The 19,463-nt window shown below is 44.3% G+C and overlaps 1 protein-coding gene across 1 annotated transcript in view; it reads left to right on the top strand.

Annotated features, from left to right (window-relative positions):
• TRM11 (tRNA modification 11 protein) overlaps window positions 1-18,553 on the top strand; it is a 58,222-nt gene extending 39,669 nt beyond the window's left edge. Inside the window, exons 4-6 of the mRNA XM_087377155.1 lie at window positions 144-218; window positions 15,926-16,000; window positions 17,671-18,553. Of these exons, the coding sequence (XP_087233281.1) occupies window positions 144-218; window positions 15,926-16,000; window positions 17,671-18,225 (705 nt within the window). The 3' untranslated portion in view covers window positions 18,226-18,553. The remainder of the gene's footprint in view (window positions 1-143; window positions 219-15,925; window positions 16,001-17,670) is intronic.
• Window positions 18,554-19,463: the final 910 nt, after the last annotated feature.

The following is a 19,463-nucleotide window of genomic DNA, read 5'->3' as shown; positions in this document are numbered from 1 at the left end:
TGGATTTTAATTTCGTTATATGAATCTTTGTTACATAGTGGATTATTTGATGTTGGTGATGCTTACATAGGGGTTTTTGAATTTGGTGAGTTTAGCTATATTGGTGTCTACTCAGTTTGAAATTGGCTATTGTTGTGCCGTAGGGTGCAGACATTGATATTAAAGTGGTACGAGATGGACGTGGTCCAAATTGCAATGTGTGGAGCAATTTCAAACAGGTAACCCTACTTTAATGATGAGGGAAATTAGTATTATCTCAACTGACTGGCTGGAGAACCCATGCAAACAAAAGTTGAACTCCTCTCTTGCTTTCTCTTGTTATTACATAGAAGAAAGGTCAAATAGGGAGGGAAAATGCTAAATCATTACCCCATCGTGCCGCTTCCTACCTAACGCTGCTCCGCCGCACTGCCTCCTCCTAGCTTCTCCTTTAGTTGGGGCGGTGCCCCTCCCTCCCCTACCCCGTCTCCCTTTCTCCTATGGCTCGCCCTGGCATGTCAAGTGGTTTGCTCGGCCTTGTCATCTTGAGGTGGCTTTTCCACTCTAGCCAATCAGCTCCTCTTGGGCTGCGATAATGGAGGGAACTCCACTCTTGTCACTATATTTGGTGGTTTTGGGGAGTGTTTCATTGTTACCTAGCTCAGCTGCTGATGTGAAGTCCCTTCTCTTCTATGTTTGGTTCACCCCCTTCCCCTTTTCCCTCCAAGCGGGTACGATGGTTTGAGTACCTGATGGCTCCCTCGTCTCAGGCTTTGGCATTCCTCCAAGCAAGCTCGATCGGTTGAGTTACCAAATGGCTCCCTCGTCTTAGGCTTTGGCTTGGGTTGGAAAGCAGGCATGCCCTGGAATGATACGGGTTCTCCGCCCTTCTTGGAGGCCTGAGCAAGTTTGTTTGAGGTGTCTTTTTCTTTTTTTGGAGATCTGTAGTGAGGGTTTGGGATCGCTTTTATCTCCCACCTCACGACCTTTTTTGTTTTTTTGTTTTTGTGGAGGCTTGGGATGGAGACTACTCTCCCACTTCTGCTGTAATACTGGTTTTGAATGGATTATTTTACTTCTTTCTGTGAAAAAGAAAATGCTATAGCATCGCGTACATAGAGCTAGTGAGTTGATCTGGGCATCGTGAGGATAAAGAGTAATGGCTGGCTATCTTTTTTGGTTTAGCAATGCATACAATGAAGATCTTTTGTCTTCAGAGGTGGCCATGCCAAATCAGGTCTTATGAAGTTAACTTTCTCTGATTCGTTATTTAAATGTTAGGGTATGTGCATTTTTATTATGACTTTCAGATAAATGAGAAAGACCTACTTGTCTTGCCTAAGGTCTGTTACTACATCCCTTACCAATGAGTGTCAATGAGTGTACAGCTACTGGCTAAACAAGAGTGCGTACAGCTACTGGCTCTTTTGCAATACTCAACCAATGCAGTGAAGACTGCTCTGCTACTGAAACCTTGATGCTTTCTGTAGAATTTCTGAAGGCATCCTGATTTTTTCTATTTTCATATAGAAGTAAGTGTCTATGTAAAGAAAAAGTTAGTAAACCCTTTTTAGAGAGAGATTTTGCAGTGATGTGACTCAGAGAATAGGATACTTGTGAAATGTAGCTCAGCATTTTGCGAATGTAACAAAGACACACTCTTAACTATTGATTCTCTTGCCTCTAGGGGTTCTGGTTGTCATTGTTTACAGTGCCTAGGTTTAGTTACTACCGTCATTGATTTATGAACCTTCTGGTCTTAGGTATTGTTTGTTGACTAGAATTCAGGAAGAGTATGACACATTAGGTTATGCCTTTTTGAGCTTTTTAGTGCTTGATAGCTTTTCAAAATCCAAACAGTCACGGTCTTCAACCGTCGATACTTAGGTTAGTCAGTTTGTGGAGCTCAACGGATTCAGAGTTTGGGCAGGTATGTTTTCGAGCAGACCACGCAATGATGTACCACATCTTCAAGAGGGTCATCAAGGAGGCCAGGGCACGGAAACAGAAGGTTTACAGTTGCTTCGTGGATTTCCTCAAGGCTTTTGTCACAATCCCACGGCTCAATTACTCAGGCATCGACAATACTTAGGGTATAGTTGGGACATCTTTGGGGTAGTCATGACTGAGAAGGGGGTATGCTGTGCTTGCCAAGCTTGAGTGACAGTGCTTGCACTCTCATTTCCAAGATCCTAGACCAAGTCTTTTCTTTTTTCTTCTTTGGTCCGTCCAGCCGGTATGTATGGCAGCCCATGTTGGGGCCCTGATCTATCAAAGGTGGACTGGGCTCGGTGGAGAGGCTCCAAGTTTTTTTACTAGCATGGATGATCCACAATAAGCCGTTAGTCCTACACCAAATCATATTGGCTGAGTTTCTGGTTTCCCTACTCCATCTTGACGCAACATTCTAGGTGATCACATACCTCCACCGAGTCATAGATTTTGGTTCCTTGACCCAAGGCTGACGCAGGCTACCATGGCTGGCTATATCTGCCTTATCCACATCTGTGACATTTGCAGTTGAGGGTGATTAGAGGTGTTGGTATGCCTTTACAAGCGGATGGTTTGCGAACCTTGGACGGCACATGGACTGACCACTTCCTTTTCAGTATAGCCTTGGGGCCCCCTTATCCCACTCACTTATCATGAGGCCAATTAGGTCATTTGGGAGGTTTTGCTACAACCACACACATACACGACCTGGTTAGCACCTAGCAAGCTTCCTGTGAAGCTCAGCTTCTATAGAGATGACTCCCTACATATATTCATCGACCCACCAGGCTGCACATGGATTCCACCTTCCCAACTCCATGAGGATCTCGATCAGGTAGTTCTATGTTTCTTCCTACTGATTATATATTGAGACTAGACTGGTTGGGGGCATGCCTAGATGGGGCCGCATGTGCACTCTATGCGATCTACAGGAGGTTGAGTTAGAGGAGCACTCCGCTTTCATATGTCCTGTGTACTCTAAGATTCAGAGTTCCCACCATTGTCCTTTCAGAGATCCATTGATTGAGAGCAATTCACGTTCGATGGGGCGTTAATCGAAGTTGTTGCGTCTGATACATATGTGGGAGTTGTCTTTTTAGGCCCGATCTTCACAATGGGACCAACCATGTAGGCTTGAGTGAGTAGAGGGTATGCCACACCTAATAGACTTGGGCATCACTGCTTCCCATCCATTTCCAAGATGTAGGACCAAGTTTCTCCTCTTTGACTCTCTTGTTCGTCTAGCCGAGATGTATGGCAGCCCCTTTTGGGCCTAGATCTATTAGAGGTAGACTGGTCTCGAGTGTTTTTATTTTTGCACCTATGATTTGCAAAAAGTCATCATTCCACACCATGTCCTACTAGCAGAGGTTGGAGCTACCCCCTTATAGCTTGAGCCTTGATCCAACTTTTCAGAGGTCACGTACTGCCATAGAGTCAAGAACTTTGGCACCGTGACATTAAGATGGAGTAGGCTACCTTGGTAGGCCTAGACCTCATTTATGGTATGTGGCAGAGGGAGATTAGACCTTGCAACACTTTCTCAACACTCATTCTAAACCTTGCAACTCTTTCTGACATGTTGGTGTGCTAGGAGATGCATATATTTTGCAAGCTTAGGACTCCATGTGATAGATTAGAGGAGTTGGTGTGCTAGGAGATGCAGATATTTCGCAACTAGGACTCCATCATTTCAATATAGCCTTGAGATCCTATCCATTCCGCTCACCCTATCATGAGATCAACCAGGTCATCAGAGAGTATCTCCTCCATGTGCACATATACAGGACCTGGCCAACACTCTACGAGCTTTCGGCAAAACTCATCTTTTATAGAGATCATTGTCTGTTGGGATCCAGAGAACACAACATGACAAGGCTCTTATCATATATGAGGACCGCATGTCTCCTCGCTCTCTAACTTGGAGCATCAATTTTCATAAATATGAACAAAAATGAATTATTTCTTTCAGAGCTCTGATTCTTAGGACGCATGTTTTAAGAAGGAGAAATGAAGATGGGAGTAATCTTTTGATGGCCAAATGTAAAAAATTGTACATGAAATGAGATCATTTTTGGGGTTGTGTTTTTTATATATAAGGTTTATTCTTCACATTGTACATAAAGCAAAACCTGTGGCATAACTTGACAAGGAAAGATAGAGCATGCGCATAGGATTTTGAAGAAAAGGAAGCTTTTGTTGTCGAATTAAGGAAGACCTAGCATTGGCTATAGTTTCTGTAATGCCCAACAACCACAGAAAGTCTTAGACAAAGCCTTGGTGTGCAATAAAGAATGACAAGAGTGCAGTTTCAATGGATGATCTGGCATTGCTCACAAGGATGAGGAATATTTATGACATCGCTAGAAGAAGATTAGTTGTGTGAGAGTCAATGATAAAGATTAAAATACAAGCAAGCATTCATGCCTAAAATAAGCACAAAATGGCAAGCAAGGAAAGTCAAGCACCTACATATTAAAAAAATATTAATTTAAGGGCAACGTTAAAATATCTTAATCAACCAAAGACCATTTTTAATCCCCCCCTTCATTCTCTCTAAGTAATTAATAAAGGGATATTATTTTGAGTGTTTTGAGAGCCATTTTATTGATTGTAGCTCCAAGATGTTTGGTGTCCACATTCATGTCCAATATATAGTGCATGTATTAGAGCAAAATTTGTTGGAACATGAGTGTGGCTTATGAAATTCATAGGATTAAAAGGGTAAACCTAACTATGCTGTTTATAAGGAGCTTCTTGCAGTAATTCATGCTTTTGGAAGCATCAGGTATTGGGTGTCGATTTGGTGATCCAAACAAATCTCAAAATGGCCAATATCTTAGTCTTTGATGTTTCTTCGGGGGGCAGGCTGTCCAGATCCACATACGATATCTTGTTGGAGATACTGTTTCAGCCAGTCAGGATAGTGGGCTTCATGGAGCATGGCTTTCTTTCACAGTGGTACTTGGATCTTGACCCGCTTCTCATCGCCCTGGGCTCATGGAGGCTGTGGCTGTATGGAGATGTCCCAATTAAGTTTTTGCAGTGGGACCCTAGGGAATGGGAATGGATAAATGAAGGGCACCGAGAGAAGGGCATCCCCTTCTTTCATTACACGGTCAGTAATGCCAGGAAATTCCACCTCAGCTGTAGGGGTTGGAGGCCTACCAGAGCTCCTCATTGGGAGAACTTTCAGATTTCTGCTGACTTGCAGAAAATTTTTTGGTAGAGGCTCTGGAAATCCCACCGGAATAGAAAAATCACTCTCTTCTTTTGGCTTTCTATTTATGGTGGGATAGTAGTGAACCAATCGAGATCCAGGTTCGGAGCTGATCCTTCTTGCCCTCGTTGCCTTTTTGCTCTGGAGACAATACAGCACTGCCTTTGGGATTGTAGATAGGCGAGAATCATATGGAAGGGGATGGCAAGACTTCTCAGCACTTTTATTCGCCTACCTTTCTACATGACTTGGGAATTAGTGGCTTGGCTCACTCTTTCAGGGCCCCAGGTCTTCTTTGAGAGACTTGACTCCTCTTGGGCTCTTCACATCCGACGACACCTTGTGGAGTCGTGCTCTCTAGAGGATGTTCCGGCCACTCTCTTCAAGGCTGCTCATTCCTCGGATCTGTTTGTATCTTGGTGGGTCAATGAAACCCTCCGCTGTGATATGTAAGAAGTGATCTCTGTAGAAGATAAGCTTCACTGGGAGTTCACTCGGTCCCAACCAGGTCCGAAATGTGTGTAGCTGTGGTAGATCCTCACGGATAACCTGGTTGACCTTGTGTGATGAGAGGGGAGAAAATGGAGCATCCATGTTGTACTGGAAGGGAGGTAGTCTATACGTGTGGAGCCCCAATCGCTCTGTACGTGCATACCAGCACCTCTGGTCTCCTCCTGCTGCAAGTGCCATAGAAGAGGATAGAGCTATCCATGGTATCCTGCTACGCCCCGAGGTATAATCCCCATATTCCCTAACTCGGTACAGATATGTGATGACCTCAAATGCAGCATCTAGCTGTAAAGGGGGTGACCCAAACTCAGCCTGAATAATCTGGTGAGGAACGGATGACGTACCACGAATCATCCGTGATAACATGCTCATACCAACCTGGCATCCTAAATATCTGACGGGAACACCCCTCTCCATGAAATCCAAAATCAAATCCTCAATCTGGAGTATCCTCATCATTGATCCAAAATCCATTGGATTTGTTCTTCAATTAATGTGTGCAGCAGCTGCACTACAAAACAAATCCAATTGGATTTGTTCTCCAATTAATGTGTGCAACAGTTGCAGTACAAAACAAATCCAAGGCCTCTTTGAAAGAAATGAGTGTTTGAGGAGTGGCATCCAAAAAAACAGCAGTGTCATCCGCCTACTCATATTCTAAGAGTTCCTCTTCATGTCTTAGGGGAAGCTTCAGCTCAAAAATATGAGCTTGTGATATGAGAAAAATGCTCATAGCTTCAACCACAAAGAGAAAAAGAAAAGGCGCGAGAGGGCATCCCTGACGGACTGATCCAAAAATCTGAAATCTCTCTCTTGATTCCTCTGATAAGCACCTGGTTGTGGGTTGATCTGTAATCCATGCATCTAAGAATCCAAAACGATGAAGGGTGCCCTCTATCTACCCTTTCATAGGCTTTTTGAAAATCCAAGAGTAGAATGGCTAATTTCTAGCTGCTATACATACCCAATCCGAAGCCTTAAAAAAAAAAAAAAGCTTCTCCCATGCACAAATTCCATCTGTGTGTCAGGATGAGATCTAGAAGAAAGGGCTTCAATTGTAAGCTAATTGCTTTCGCGAAAATTTAATATAAGGTGCTTGGTCTCCATTGTGACACCAAATTTCTGTAACCCTCGTTTGGAATGAATGCATGAGACCCTTTGTAAATGATCCAAGTATAGTGCTAGAGTCCCAAACGCCATAGAGGGCTGAGGTGATGTGATAAGTGAATACCTCCTTTTCTACCCCCCTTCTTGGCTCCACCATGTTGAAGTCACCTCCTATGACCCATGAATTTTCAATGGGGGCCAAAAGAAGTTTCTTCCATAGAAGGATACAGTCCCCTGGATTGTTAAGGGCATAAAGGTTGAGGAAACCCACCTTATGTCCTCCAATCAAGAGAATGATCCATTGAGCTATGGAGGGAATGATGGTGTCCAACCACTTGGGGGAGAAAAGAATCTGAAACTGAAATGCATGTCCCACCCTAGTGCCTAAGGCAACTGACCAAAACGTGTGACCTGAAAGCAATTTACCTAACTAAGCACGATCTTTGGCATCCAACTTGTGTTCCTGAATGAAAAAAATGTCAATGGAGCCCCCTATAACACCTTGATGGAGCTGAGTACAGAGAAGCTGACTATCGTGGCGATGTGGTATACCATCGAGGCTCTATATGCTCCAACTAACAATCCTCATCGGCGGGAGGAAGTAGCATGGAACACCTTACCCGACCTAGTGGCGGAAATAAACCCCTCGGTAGTGGGGAAAGGCCTCCAACTCGAAGAGGACCAAGCAGAGGAAAATCTACAGGTAAAAGAACTCGTCCAAGTGAGGAGGAAGCCACCCTGGGATCAAGAGGAATACCAACCTTTGCCTCACCAAAGGTGAAGGGCACGAATTCCTCATGAAGAAAGTCAGCTAGATCTGCTAGGGTCTTAAAGGAGTTCTTGAAAATCGGGCTTGGTGTTTGGGTACGTAAAATGCCTGAGGCCAAGCTAGAGAGATGGTGGGCACAACCCCCTTCCCTCTATCCAATGAGGGAGGACGCAGATGAAGGATGGGCCTGCTCGGAAGAACCATGACCATGAAGATTTGCAATAGGGTCAGGGAGGGCAACTGCAATCAGGGCAGTGTCTGGAGCAGCATCCTGAGGTAAGCAGGGGGTAACCTCAGGTACCACTATTGTTGAAGCTTGAAGTACCATTGTGGTCACAGCTTGAGGAGGATCGTGAGAGTCACTAGCCACAACCAGAATTGGAATGTCCAAAGCCTTTAGCGTCGGGATGTGTGAGGGGCCCTCCTGATTTGCAAGTGGTGGAGGGCAGTGTTGGAGAAACACTCTAAGGAGGAATAGTCTGAGGAGGTCACAGAGGAGCTGCACCAGAAGGCTTTTTAGGCCTCTTTTTCTTTTTCGGGCAATCCCTAGCAAAATGTCCAAAGGTCCTACACTGGTCTTGTTTTTCCGCAATCTCGAGTCTTTGCCAAAAGAAAGAACCATTAGGGTGTTGGAGCATGATTAGATCTTTGGATAAGTTAGGGTAATCAACGATAACTCTAACTCTAGGAACCCCATCCGATCTGACCGCCTTTGCTGTTAAAGAGGGTAAATCAGGGAGAGGGGATCTCACTGACAATTCCGAACGGCTCTTCGATCAAAGCGAGTAGCAGATGGTAAACTTGAAGAAGGCCGGGGAACTTGATGAAGAGTGAAGTGCCGTGACTATCTTCTTCTACTAGGTCAAAGCCCAACTTGAAAGGAGCCAAGAAGATCCTCCTATAACCCAACTATAGTGGGTTGGCTTTGAGAACCGTGCCCATAGCCTTTGGAGAATGCAAGACCACTTGGAAGAACCCTTGTCCCAATAAACGAACATCTTAAGGCATGGGGCAAGGTTAGCGGGTAAGGCCATAAGCATCCAATCTCTGGCTTGAAGTCTTGAAGGGTGAGAACCATAGATGAGAGGGAAAAGAGTGGTGGAAGATTCCAATTCCACATCTTTCTGAAGCTGCATTAACTCGTCTTTTGAGAATGTGCACATTTTAGCAGCCGGTGGAAGCGGTTGGGGATTGATTGAATGTGCCATTCATCAATCGTAGGTGAAAGGACAATTGAAACAGAATGTTGAGCTCTATCCATCTCGAAGAGGTTGAAAGACAGAGAAAGGGAGTGCACCATTGTTGAGTTGCAAGGAGTATGATGCAAACAAAGGACATGTTGATAAGTTTTTGGCGGAAGTATTTTGCACAACGGTTTATTTATTGAACCGGTGTCCTAATGTTTTACGTGATATGACACTAGAGGAAGCTGGAGTGGACATAAGCCAAACGTCTAACATCCGGGATTGGATCAACTACCTTAAAGCTTATAAGCTGTACAATTCTGCAGCTTATAAAAGGTTTGCCTCATGTGATGTGGTGTTTGACGAGAAGGTAAAGCAAGCTACTTTGCATCATGTTTATGAGAATTCAAATGGAAGAGCAGACAAACAAGTGGTTGACAAATTACAATGCTAGAGATGTAGGTCTGCAGACATCCATAGAATTTGATGACATGCTAAAAGTGGGAGTAGGAGCAGTCAACAGAATGGGGGAGCATCTTCTAAACATTTTAGAAATTCTGAGCTAAAGGATACATCTCATGATCAACATGATCAAGAAGCCACATCATCCATGCATATGTTGAGGTGGGCAAAGAAATTAGTAGTTGAAGTAGAGAGCATTGTCAAAGACATGAAACCTAGAAGACTGCAAATAGTTTTTAGGTGTTGCGTGACACATGTCAGAAGCGATGAGAGGAAATAAACTCCAAGGAATGGATTGATGCCATGGAAGGAGAATATAATGGCATTTTGAAAGATAGAGCTTGGGAGTTGGTGGAACCACCTAAGGGAAGAATGTCATTGGCTGCAAATGGGTCTACAAGGTCAAGCATGAAGTTGACGGGAGTGTAGACAAGTATAAGACAAGATTGGTGGCAAAAGGATATGCTCAACAAGACTATGGGAAGACTTTTGTACTCGTCACAAGGATGAAGAGAACCCACCTTATTCTTTCTCTTGCTTGCAGTATGGGTTACATTTATATCAATGGATGTTAAGTCTGCATTCCTTAATGGAGAATTGCTAGAAGAGGTGTATATGTGGCAAACCAAAAGGATTTGTGGAAAGCACTTAGTGTGCAAGTTAAAGAAGGCACTTTATGGTCTTAAGCAAGCCCCACGGGTTTGGTACAACAAGATTGACACATATTTTTTAAGTGGCAAGGATTCATGAGAAGTAAACTTGAGAAATGCAGATGCTCTTACAATGATTGCATTGTATGTGAATGATCTCATCATAGCCGGTAGTAACAAGAAGTTGATCAAGGAGGTCAAAGTCAATCTTCGCAAACAGTTTAAAATGCATGATTTTTTAAAATAAAGAGTGATATATTCCATTCAAAACAAATCATACAATAGGTGGGAGAGAAAGTACTCTATCCCTAGCCTCAACAATGTGGCAAAAAAGCCATGGAGGTGGTCTAAAATGCCACGACATCCCAAAAGGGGTCAAGTGAAAAAATAAAGAGCAGTCCCATGTCCTCATGAAGGATAAAAGTCTCCCACGAGCTGCCAAAGAGGTGCCTGTACACCTCTCCCACTGACTCCTAAGAGTGAAGATAATCTCTGCCCAAATGGAAGCGAGAGTGTCAGCCTCCGTGCATAAATGGTCCCCAAGGACAAAAGAACATCGCGAACACCATATCCGCCATAAGGTAATGCTGGAAATCACCTCCCAGGCTGACCCTACAGCTGAAGTAGGCATGGAATCCTGTGCTGGTATCGGTACCAAAAGTAAATCCTGCGGCTCCATGATGCTGGCCTCCGTGGGACCCCATCTCTGGCGACGTTGCATGAAGAAACCGAGGTCTCCTGGGTCTGACTCAAAGAGAGTAAAGGCTCCAGATCCTCTCCCCCAAAGAGCAGCGCCCCACGTCATCAGAAAGGACTCAGATGTAACATATGAGAACAACCTAAAGATACCTGTCCATACCACTCTAGAGCTGGTGCAACTCCATAAACAATGCTTGCTAGATTCCTCTGCAAGCTGACAACGCATACACAAGGAGGGTCTACCCATCTGTTGGAGCCAAGTACCCACAGGTATGCCCCTATGTATAGTGAGCCAAAGAAAGTAGGAGACTTTCCTGGCTCTACTGATGCCCCAAAAGTGAGTCCAGTAGCTCAGCAAGAGCTCTGCAGTAAGTCCCTGTGCGTGCCAATGCTGGGAGGCAGATGGAATGTGATGAGAGTCTCTCTACTGAAGCCTGTAACCTGCCCTCGTCGAGTACTGGAAGAAAGAAAGAGGACGAACGCCTGACACCGGAGCAGGCCATGCCTACTCACCTGGGTCCCAGTCAAGCTCCACAAGAGGTCGACCCTGAAAAATCCAAAGTCTCCATCTAATATCCTCTGCAATCGTCAACCTGGAAGGATCTGTGGCCCATTCCTTACCCAGGCAACCAATGACCCTGGCTCTCTGCCAAAGAAGCTCTTGACGAGATCCAGGGGCTGAGTGGGATACAATCTGTGAGAGGAGTCTGTCTCAAAATAAATAAATGGTGCCGGTCCTAAGCGAACTCCAATACATAGCCCAGCCTCACTAAAACAACCTGACCAAGTAGAAATGGGATCAACATAGGCTGGATCTGTAAGTACATCCCTCCACTCTTGAGGAATAGCTCGCATGATCAGTAATCTGGTGGTAGCAATCTGTCCAAGTGGCCCATGTCTATCTCTGATCACCTCCTCTGACATTTCCACACCTTCCTTGAACCAATCTCCGACTGTCAGAACCCCCTGAGCATGCCATCTGGCCAAGGGAGTCCTAAGTTCTGTACCAAGGGAAGATCCCTGGTACCGAACTAGGGGGTTATGGTAAAGTGGCTGTCGGGCAATTTCCTCTCTGGAGGAGGGAACTGCTCTGATGAGGTGCTGTCGAAGATCCCATATCTGAACAAGCCTTTTCACAAATGGTGAGGAAGGCTGAGAATGCTGGTCCGTCAGGAAGATCCAACTGACTCTACCTGCCCACTGACCTGCTGCTCTGGGGGTGCACTGGTGAATCCCATGCAGTAGGAACTGCTTCCACGGATGATCTCCTGGAGTCAAACCTCTAACAAGAAGTTTGACTAAAAGGGCTCTGCTCTGCATCTCCGGATCAAGAACCCCAAGTCCTCCCTGCGAGAAAGGTAAAGTGATAGTATCCCATGAAACTCTGGCCCTAGTGTCCTCAGAACCATCCCCACCACTCCACAGAAAATTCCGAAGCAATCTCCTCACCTGACGAATCGAGTCAGCATGAAAGCACCAACATGACACAACATACCACATAGTCGCTAGTAGAACCTGGTTGAGTACCAGCGCTCTACCGGCCAAAGAGAGTCTAGCCGTACTCCAGTAGGCTAGCTTTCTCCGGATACTCAAGAACTGGGGCAAACTGTTGCGTCAGGGACACCTCAATGCCAACCTGGAAGCCTAGATATCTCGTGGAGGTGCCTTTGGGTATCCATACAAAGCCTCTGTCTCCTCCCCATGCTGGGGTATCCTGCTGAGCTCCAGTCCAGATGCCTTTTGATTTGTTCCAATTGACAAGTCTCCCTAAGGCTAGGCAGAACTTGTCAATTGCATCCGCAACAGTAGCAAGACTATATGCATCTCCTCTGACTATCAGTGCCGTATCATCAGCAAACTCAGTGTCCAGAAGCTCCTGCTCGTGCCGGATAGGCAGATGAAGGTCCAAAGAACCATGACTGGTAGCCTGCATAAGGTATTCCATAGCCTCCGCTACGAAAAGGAAAAGGTAAGGTGCAAGCGGGCATCCCTGTCGTACCGATCTGGATAGCTGAAAAGCCGGTCCTCTGCCTCCACAGACCACCATCCTGCTAGAAGAGTGAGAGTAAAGTGAGGAGACCCATAAAATCCATCTATCACTGAAGCCTAGCCTCCTCATAGTGCCCTCCAAGAAACCCTAGTCCACCCTGTCATAGGCCTTCTCAAAATCGAGAAGGAGAACTGCAATCTCTTGCTGACTCTCCTTCGCCCAGTGAGTGGCCTCCCAAAAAGTGAAGATATTATCCAAGATACTCCTATCTTGGACAAATCCTGTTTGAGTAGCTCTGATGATATCTGGCAGCATAGGCTTCAAACGAAGGGCCAAGGTCTTCGCTAGGATTACATTTTGGGTGTTGAGATGGAATAAACAAAGGAAGGCATATTTTTGAGCCAAACAAGGTACATGGACTCCATGTTGGAGCACTTTGGAAGGTTGGCTACTATACCTCTGAGTACACCTATTGAGAACAGACACAACATGCACACTTTGGAAAGTGGATTGTTTTCAGAGCCTTCATATAGCAAGATCGACACATATTTTAAGCAACAAGGGTTCATGAGATATAAATTTTTTTTTCCCCCCAAAAAGATTACTTCATTAAGTATGAATGAAAACCGCAAGAGCAAGCTCTAATGTGGGAGTACATCATGCCATGCATGGGAAAAAAAACCAGCTCAAAAAGATCTAACAAAAATCGAAGGTGGAGGCTGAAAATGCCACCTCGACCCTGAAAAAGACTCACAGAAGAGAGGAGATCCGCTCCAAACTCTTAAAAAAGTATCTCTCTTGGCTGTAGTTGCTCTGGAGGATCCCTGCATGCTCGCCCAGATGGCCATGAATGTGTGTGTGTGTAGTATCAGTCCATAGGCTGGCCATAGACTGGGAAGGGCGAACTTGGGAACGCCTCATCGCCTCTGTACACCTGACCCTCCAAATATGCCAAGCTGCAATGCTAGCAAGAATCTCCCATGATGTGTCTACCGAGGCATGAGCAGCTCTGAAAGGAGTGAAGGGAACATCCTGGAGAGAACATGACTCCACAGAGTGTCGTGGTATAATGAAGGCTGAGTTTGAGTCATGTCCCTTGAAAAACACTTGAGGGCCAGTAAGAGATAATTATGCCACTGAACCCCAAGTCATGAAGAAGGGTGCTCTATGAAATATGCTAAATATCCTGGCAACACCCTTCCAGATTTTCCTCGCCTGTTTGTACTCCCAAAGGCAGTGTTGAACTGGCTCAACTGCCGCGTGGCATCGAGGACAAGTAGGGTCAGCCCCGAACCTGGATCTCCACAAGTTCATAGCAATCCCTCCATGAATAGAAAGCTAAAAAAAGAGAGTGATCTTTCTATTCCTGAGGGATTTCCTGAGCCTCCTCCAAAAGTTTTTCCACACCTCTGCAGAAATCTGAAAACTATCCCATTGAGGAGCTTTAGAGGGCCTCCAATCTCTATTGCTAAGCTGAAATCTCTTGGCATTTTTGACTGTGTAACGAAAGAAGAGGATGCTCTTCTCTCGGTGCCCTTCATCAATCCATTCCCACTCCCCTGGGTCCCACTGCAAGAACCTAATGGGGGAACCACCATACAACCAGAGTCTCCAAGACCCAAGTGATGAGAAGTAAACTTGATTATGGGGTGTATGTAAAGAGAATTGCAGATGCTCTTACAATCATTGCACTCTATGTCATAGCGGGTAGTAACAACATCAATGTTCGCCGACAATTTGAAATGCATGATTTGGGATTACATTGTGGGTGTCGAGATAGAACAAATAGAGGAAGGCATATTTCTGAGCCAAACAAGGTACATTGACTCCATGTTAGAGCAATTTGGAATGTTCATTGCTATATCTCTGAGTACACGTATTGAGATCGGACACAAAATGCAAAAGTTGGAAAGTGCATCATTTTCAGATTCTACATTATACCAACAAGTGGTTGATAAGCTCATCGACTTGATGACATCAACATAGCTTGATATTTGCTACACAAAAGGGCGAGTGAGCATATTCATGGTAAAGCCATGTGTCGATCATTGGATTGAAGTGAACTGAATTTTCCGATACCTCAAATGGACATCGAATCATAGGCTGTTTAAAAGAGAGCCCATGTGCAGAACCACAACTTAAGGGGTTCTATGATGCAGATTGGGGAGGAGGTCCCAAAAGATGGCCTATTTCAGGATACACATTCATGCTGGATGCTTATTGTGTGTCTTGGTTCATGCTGGATGCTTATTTTGTGTCTTGGTCTAGCAAGAAGCAAGCAATCGTGGCATTATCTACAGCAAAGGCTGAGTACATTTCTTTGGCATGGTGTGCATGTGAAGCAATTTGGCTATGGAGGCTCTTGGAGAATCTTGGTACAGTCCAATATGGTGCTACCATGATCTTTTGTGATATTTATAGTGCCATTGCCTTGACAAAGATCATGAGATGTAAAGCACACTGAAATCTGCTAAATTTCATATGACATCAAGTGCAAGAATTAACTGTTCAGGCAATTTAGAGGACCAGGCAGTAATTTGTTCACAAAAACGTTGCCTTTGTGAGAAGGTTGAAATGTTCTAAACCAATCTATCTCTATGTGATATAGAGACCCTCCAACGACGGGGGAATGTTGCAGTATGTATCATTGGATTGGTCATCATCCACGTACATATGTGGGGGATCCTAGGTCACGTGTGAATAGTCTTTATGTATTTAGGGTAACCCACATTCGGGTTCAGTATATGTTGTATCATAAACATCTTTTTTTTTGGAAGAGATGAGAGAGAAGACAGTACATTTTGTTTAGCCAACAGGTTGGTGTCTTTTCTCCTCAACATTGTGTGCGTTGAGTATGTGAGCTGTGTGTTCACTTTAACAAATAATTCTAGCAAAAGGAGGACACCCATTCATATCAAATTTCCTTCTTTGGCTGCATGTACTATTGTAATAAGGCACTAGAACTGCTATCCATTGGTGGTGGCTTGAGGCCTTCAACAATGCTTATATAGTCTGCTTACTGATTTTGTGTTCTCTCTCTTGGTGTGATTTACTGTTTCCAACTCTTTGCTTTATGAGATATTTGATTGGTCCTTAGGAGTCATGGTGCTAAACTCTTGATTCTGCTGTTGGGTGTTTGTCTCAGCCTATAGGGATGTGGATGGGTGTTTGTCTCAGCCTATAGGGATGTAGATGGTCAGTTCAGATGGAATGATTTGCAATTGCACTCGATCAGTCTGTTAAATTTCTGGTATAATGCTCTGCTTTTCATGTAAGAAGGAAATGGAAATAGTCCTGCGATGTATGATTAGCCTCCCACTATTCATATGGCATTATTAGAGCTTTACGTTTGCATTTTTGCAGTACCACTTACCTGAACCGATTGGTCTGATTCGGGCTGACAACAATGCTCCTCCTTGGCGTTCAAGCTTGGAAGAGGTATCCTGTTCTGCAAAATATATTGTCCGTTTGTTGTGTTTGGTGCCTTCTTTCATCCTGTCCCAGAAGCTTGCTATATATGAATATGGATGTGATCTAAGTACCTGTGCTTGCATCACTTGATAGACAAGTTTCTGTATGCAACAAAGAAAACCTATCACAATAGAATGGGTGCACATCCCTCTGCTGCATTTGCCAATCAGCTTTCTTGTTTGAATCTTTTGTGGAGTTTTTGTTGTTGAAAATGTTATAGTGAGGGATAAGAAGGATGGTACATAGGTAGCTATCTCTGTGGTTCTAGCAGTGGCTATATCTAGGATCCCTTTCATTTTGGAAGCTCAGCATGTTCATTGATCCTTAAATGTATGGATTCATTGATCCATAAATGTATCTGTGTGTTTGTGCGTGCACGTGTATGCGCGTGTTTAGTTGTTGAGAGGCAGGGTTGCGTTTCTTCTTAAATATATAGATGTGTGTATCCCTACTTAGAAGGTTAATTTATGATGCCAGTTTTTTGAGACCAAGTTCTAGGTCAGCAGGGATGTAGCTCCAGCATCCATGCTATGAGGAGGTCTAAATGCACACAAATCCCTAGAGATTTTGGAGATGACTCTACAGCCAGAAGAGGGCATGTTCTTGGATTCATCTAGATATATGACTACCGCCAGAAGAGGCCTCTATGCCCCACATAGAGGCTGTGTTTTAGGAAATGTGGCCTTAGGTTTCCTGAGTGGTTCCGTAGGCGGTGATGACCAGGTTGTAGGCGTAGTTTCCAGATAGGAAAATGCTTGAGGTCCTAAACACATTACGAGTGTGTATTACTTAGGAGAGGGGCGTTGTCTTCTTTTGGTGCTTCTAGGATTTGGTTGGCACCCTGCTCCACGATGCATTCTTGGAGATCTTCGACTTAGGTTGATGCCTCTTTGTCTATCACAAGGATGGATATGCCTCACTCCCAAAGGGGGAAAAATTTGACGTCCAGTAGGGAAGATCCCTAGACACGGCGCCTACAAGGTCTTTGCTAAGGTCTCTAGTTTCGGTGACCTCTCTTTCCATATATGATGCATGACACTAAGATGGTTAAATGCAATTTAGGGGAGGCTATTGACTGGGCTCAAAAGAGCCTTAGCCTCTCATAGTCCTCTTGAATTCGAGAAGGGCTGCACAAGGGTAGAGTGGGCGGGTATCATGAGGAGATTGGGATTTTGAGCACAATGGACTGTAGGTATCTCAACATTGCATGTTTTAAATCTGAGCCATCTACTTCTTGGAGGCCACATAGGAGAGGCTTTTTCCATGTCATCGTTAAAACTTAATGTGTTGGGGGTGTCGTCTTGCCTCCTTCCAGTTCCTTTTTGTAGCTATATATATGCATGTATGTGGGGGTGTGGGGGGGTGGGTGGGTATGTGTCTGTGGGTGTGGGTGTGGGTGGGTGGGAGGGTGGGGGTGTTGAGACCTCAAGGAGTAGGCTTGGTCAAGATTTGCCTGTGCATAGATTCATGATGTTGCTGGTTTGAATATTTAGCTATGTATAGACTCATGATGTTGCTAGTTTGAATATTTAGCTATGTATAGACTCATGATGTTGGCAGTGCTGTGGAAATAAAAAAATTTATGAGTACAAGGAGAAATGAATATAACTTTGTAGGTGTCTTTGTCAATGTCTTAGATATGTGATGCAATCATTTGTGATCCGCCTTATGGAGTACGAGCTGGAGGCAGGAAGTCTGGTGGTAGAAAGCTCTTGAAAGGATGTAAAGAGCCTTATGTAATACCCGAGGACAAAAGGAAGGATCACATCCCCTCTACTGCTCCATACACGCTTGCTGAGTGTGTCCATGATCTATTGGACATGGCTTCTCGATTGCTGGTGATGGGTGGCAGATTGGTATTTTTCTTTCCTGTTTCCAGAGATGAATGCTATGAAGACCATTTCCCTAAGCATAAATGTTTGACCCTCATTGCAAGCAGTGAACAGATATTAAGTAGTAGGTGGAGTAGATGCTTACTGACAATGGAGAAGACATCAAGGTATACGGAGGAGATTGCTTTATCTGCCCGTCAAAAGCACCTGGAATTCAAGAAGAAGCATGCTCAAATGCTTGAAGAGGATGGAAGTCTTCATTCTGTTGTGTTTCCCTCTGTAGAAGCGGAAATTTATGTGAATGGAGCCCCAGGTAGTAAACTCGACTCTCGACCAAAATACAGGGGCAAATATGTGTGACAATATCTTGTTGGATTTGGCTCGATTTTTTTGGGTGGGATGTGTCAACCATTCTTTTCAATCCTTTTCATCCATGGAAAGGTTCCACAAAGCTGGACTTGATACTATGAGGCCATCATTTGTGCGAGTGTTGCAGTTAGCTCCTCTTTGCATGGCTATCTCTGCAGCTTTATAGATTGTCATGGGATCATGCTGAAATTCATCACAAAAGAATCTTTTATGGGGAAGAGTCACAATTTACACTGTAGATGGGATGCATCGTATCCCTATTTTCATCTGTTGTGTATTTTTGTCCAGATTCGTGTAGGGGGAAGAGTCACAATTTACACTGTAGATGAGATGCAATTTATCCCTATTTTTATCTGTTATATCTTTTTTGTCCGTCTCAGTTTAAATTGATATTGTTGGACTGGATTAACCAATCTGCATGCTTCTGACTACGACTGGAATTGTCGAATGTTTGCTCCAAGCCTTATTGCACACACAACTAAAAATATACTAATGTGGAAATCCAGATTTGAAAAATGCTACTCAATGATATCAAGATAGAATAAACAAACAAGGGAGATGGAGACAAGACTTCGAGGGAGACATCCCCCCAGTTAAAGATCAGCTTGAAAATTTTAGGAAAAATGTTGACGTGACACTTACGTCAAAACAAAAACCTTGTGACTCTTCTCCTTCACGGTTTTTGCAGAGGACAGCCACATACATGCCCATGGCATCGTATATGAGAAAACGACTAGTAGTAGACCAGGAGACGCCCTTTCAGCACCTGCAAAAAGAGTTAGGAGGCGCTCGCAAGGTCCTATGCACGTGCCTCAAATCCTCTGCTCCACCCCTCCCCCACCTAGACATGAAAGAGGCTTCTCCTATAGATCAAAATCAACGCTGTTTGCTCAAAATTATGTTCTCTTTTCTTTCTTGTCATGTCAAAATACTATCTCATGACACTTTATGAGCTATTGGATGTTCATCGCCCCTTCTATTCCTCATATTCCTCACCCAACCCTCCAAGAAATCCACGAGGGGACAAGGACCGTTCAAAAATCCTATAATTGCATGCAACTCCAACCAGCAACTAGAATCCTCCACAATTCAATGTATGCGAATCCAATGACGATCTTTCATTTTAGAGATTGGGAAGAGGGTCTTGCCCCATTGGATTCTATATTTGGGTAGAGCTATTCTCCAGAAGATTTTTGTTGGGGTTGCTGGGGAGGAGCGAAAAGACCAAA

The sequence above is a fragment of the Dipteris shenzhenensis genome, chromosome 7 (genome assembly GCF_047967505.1).
Source record: "Dipteris shenzhenensis isolate YYH24624 ecotype China chromosome 7, Dip_SZ_1.0, whole genome shotgun sequence".
Taxonomy (NCBI): Eukaryota; Viridiplantae; Streptophyta; class Polypodiopsida; order Gleicheniales; family Dipteridaceae; genus Dipteris; species Dipteris shenzhenensis.
Note: the sequence above shows the minus strand (reverse complement) of the source record. Positions and strands in the feature narration are given on the sequence as shown.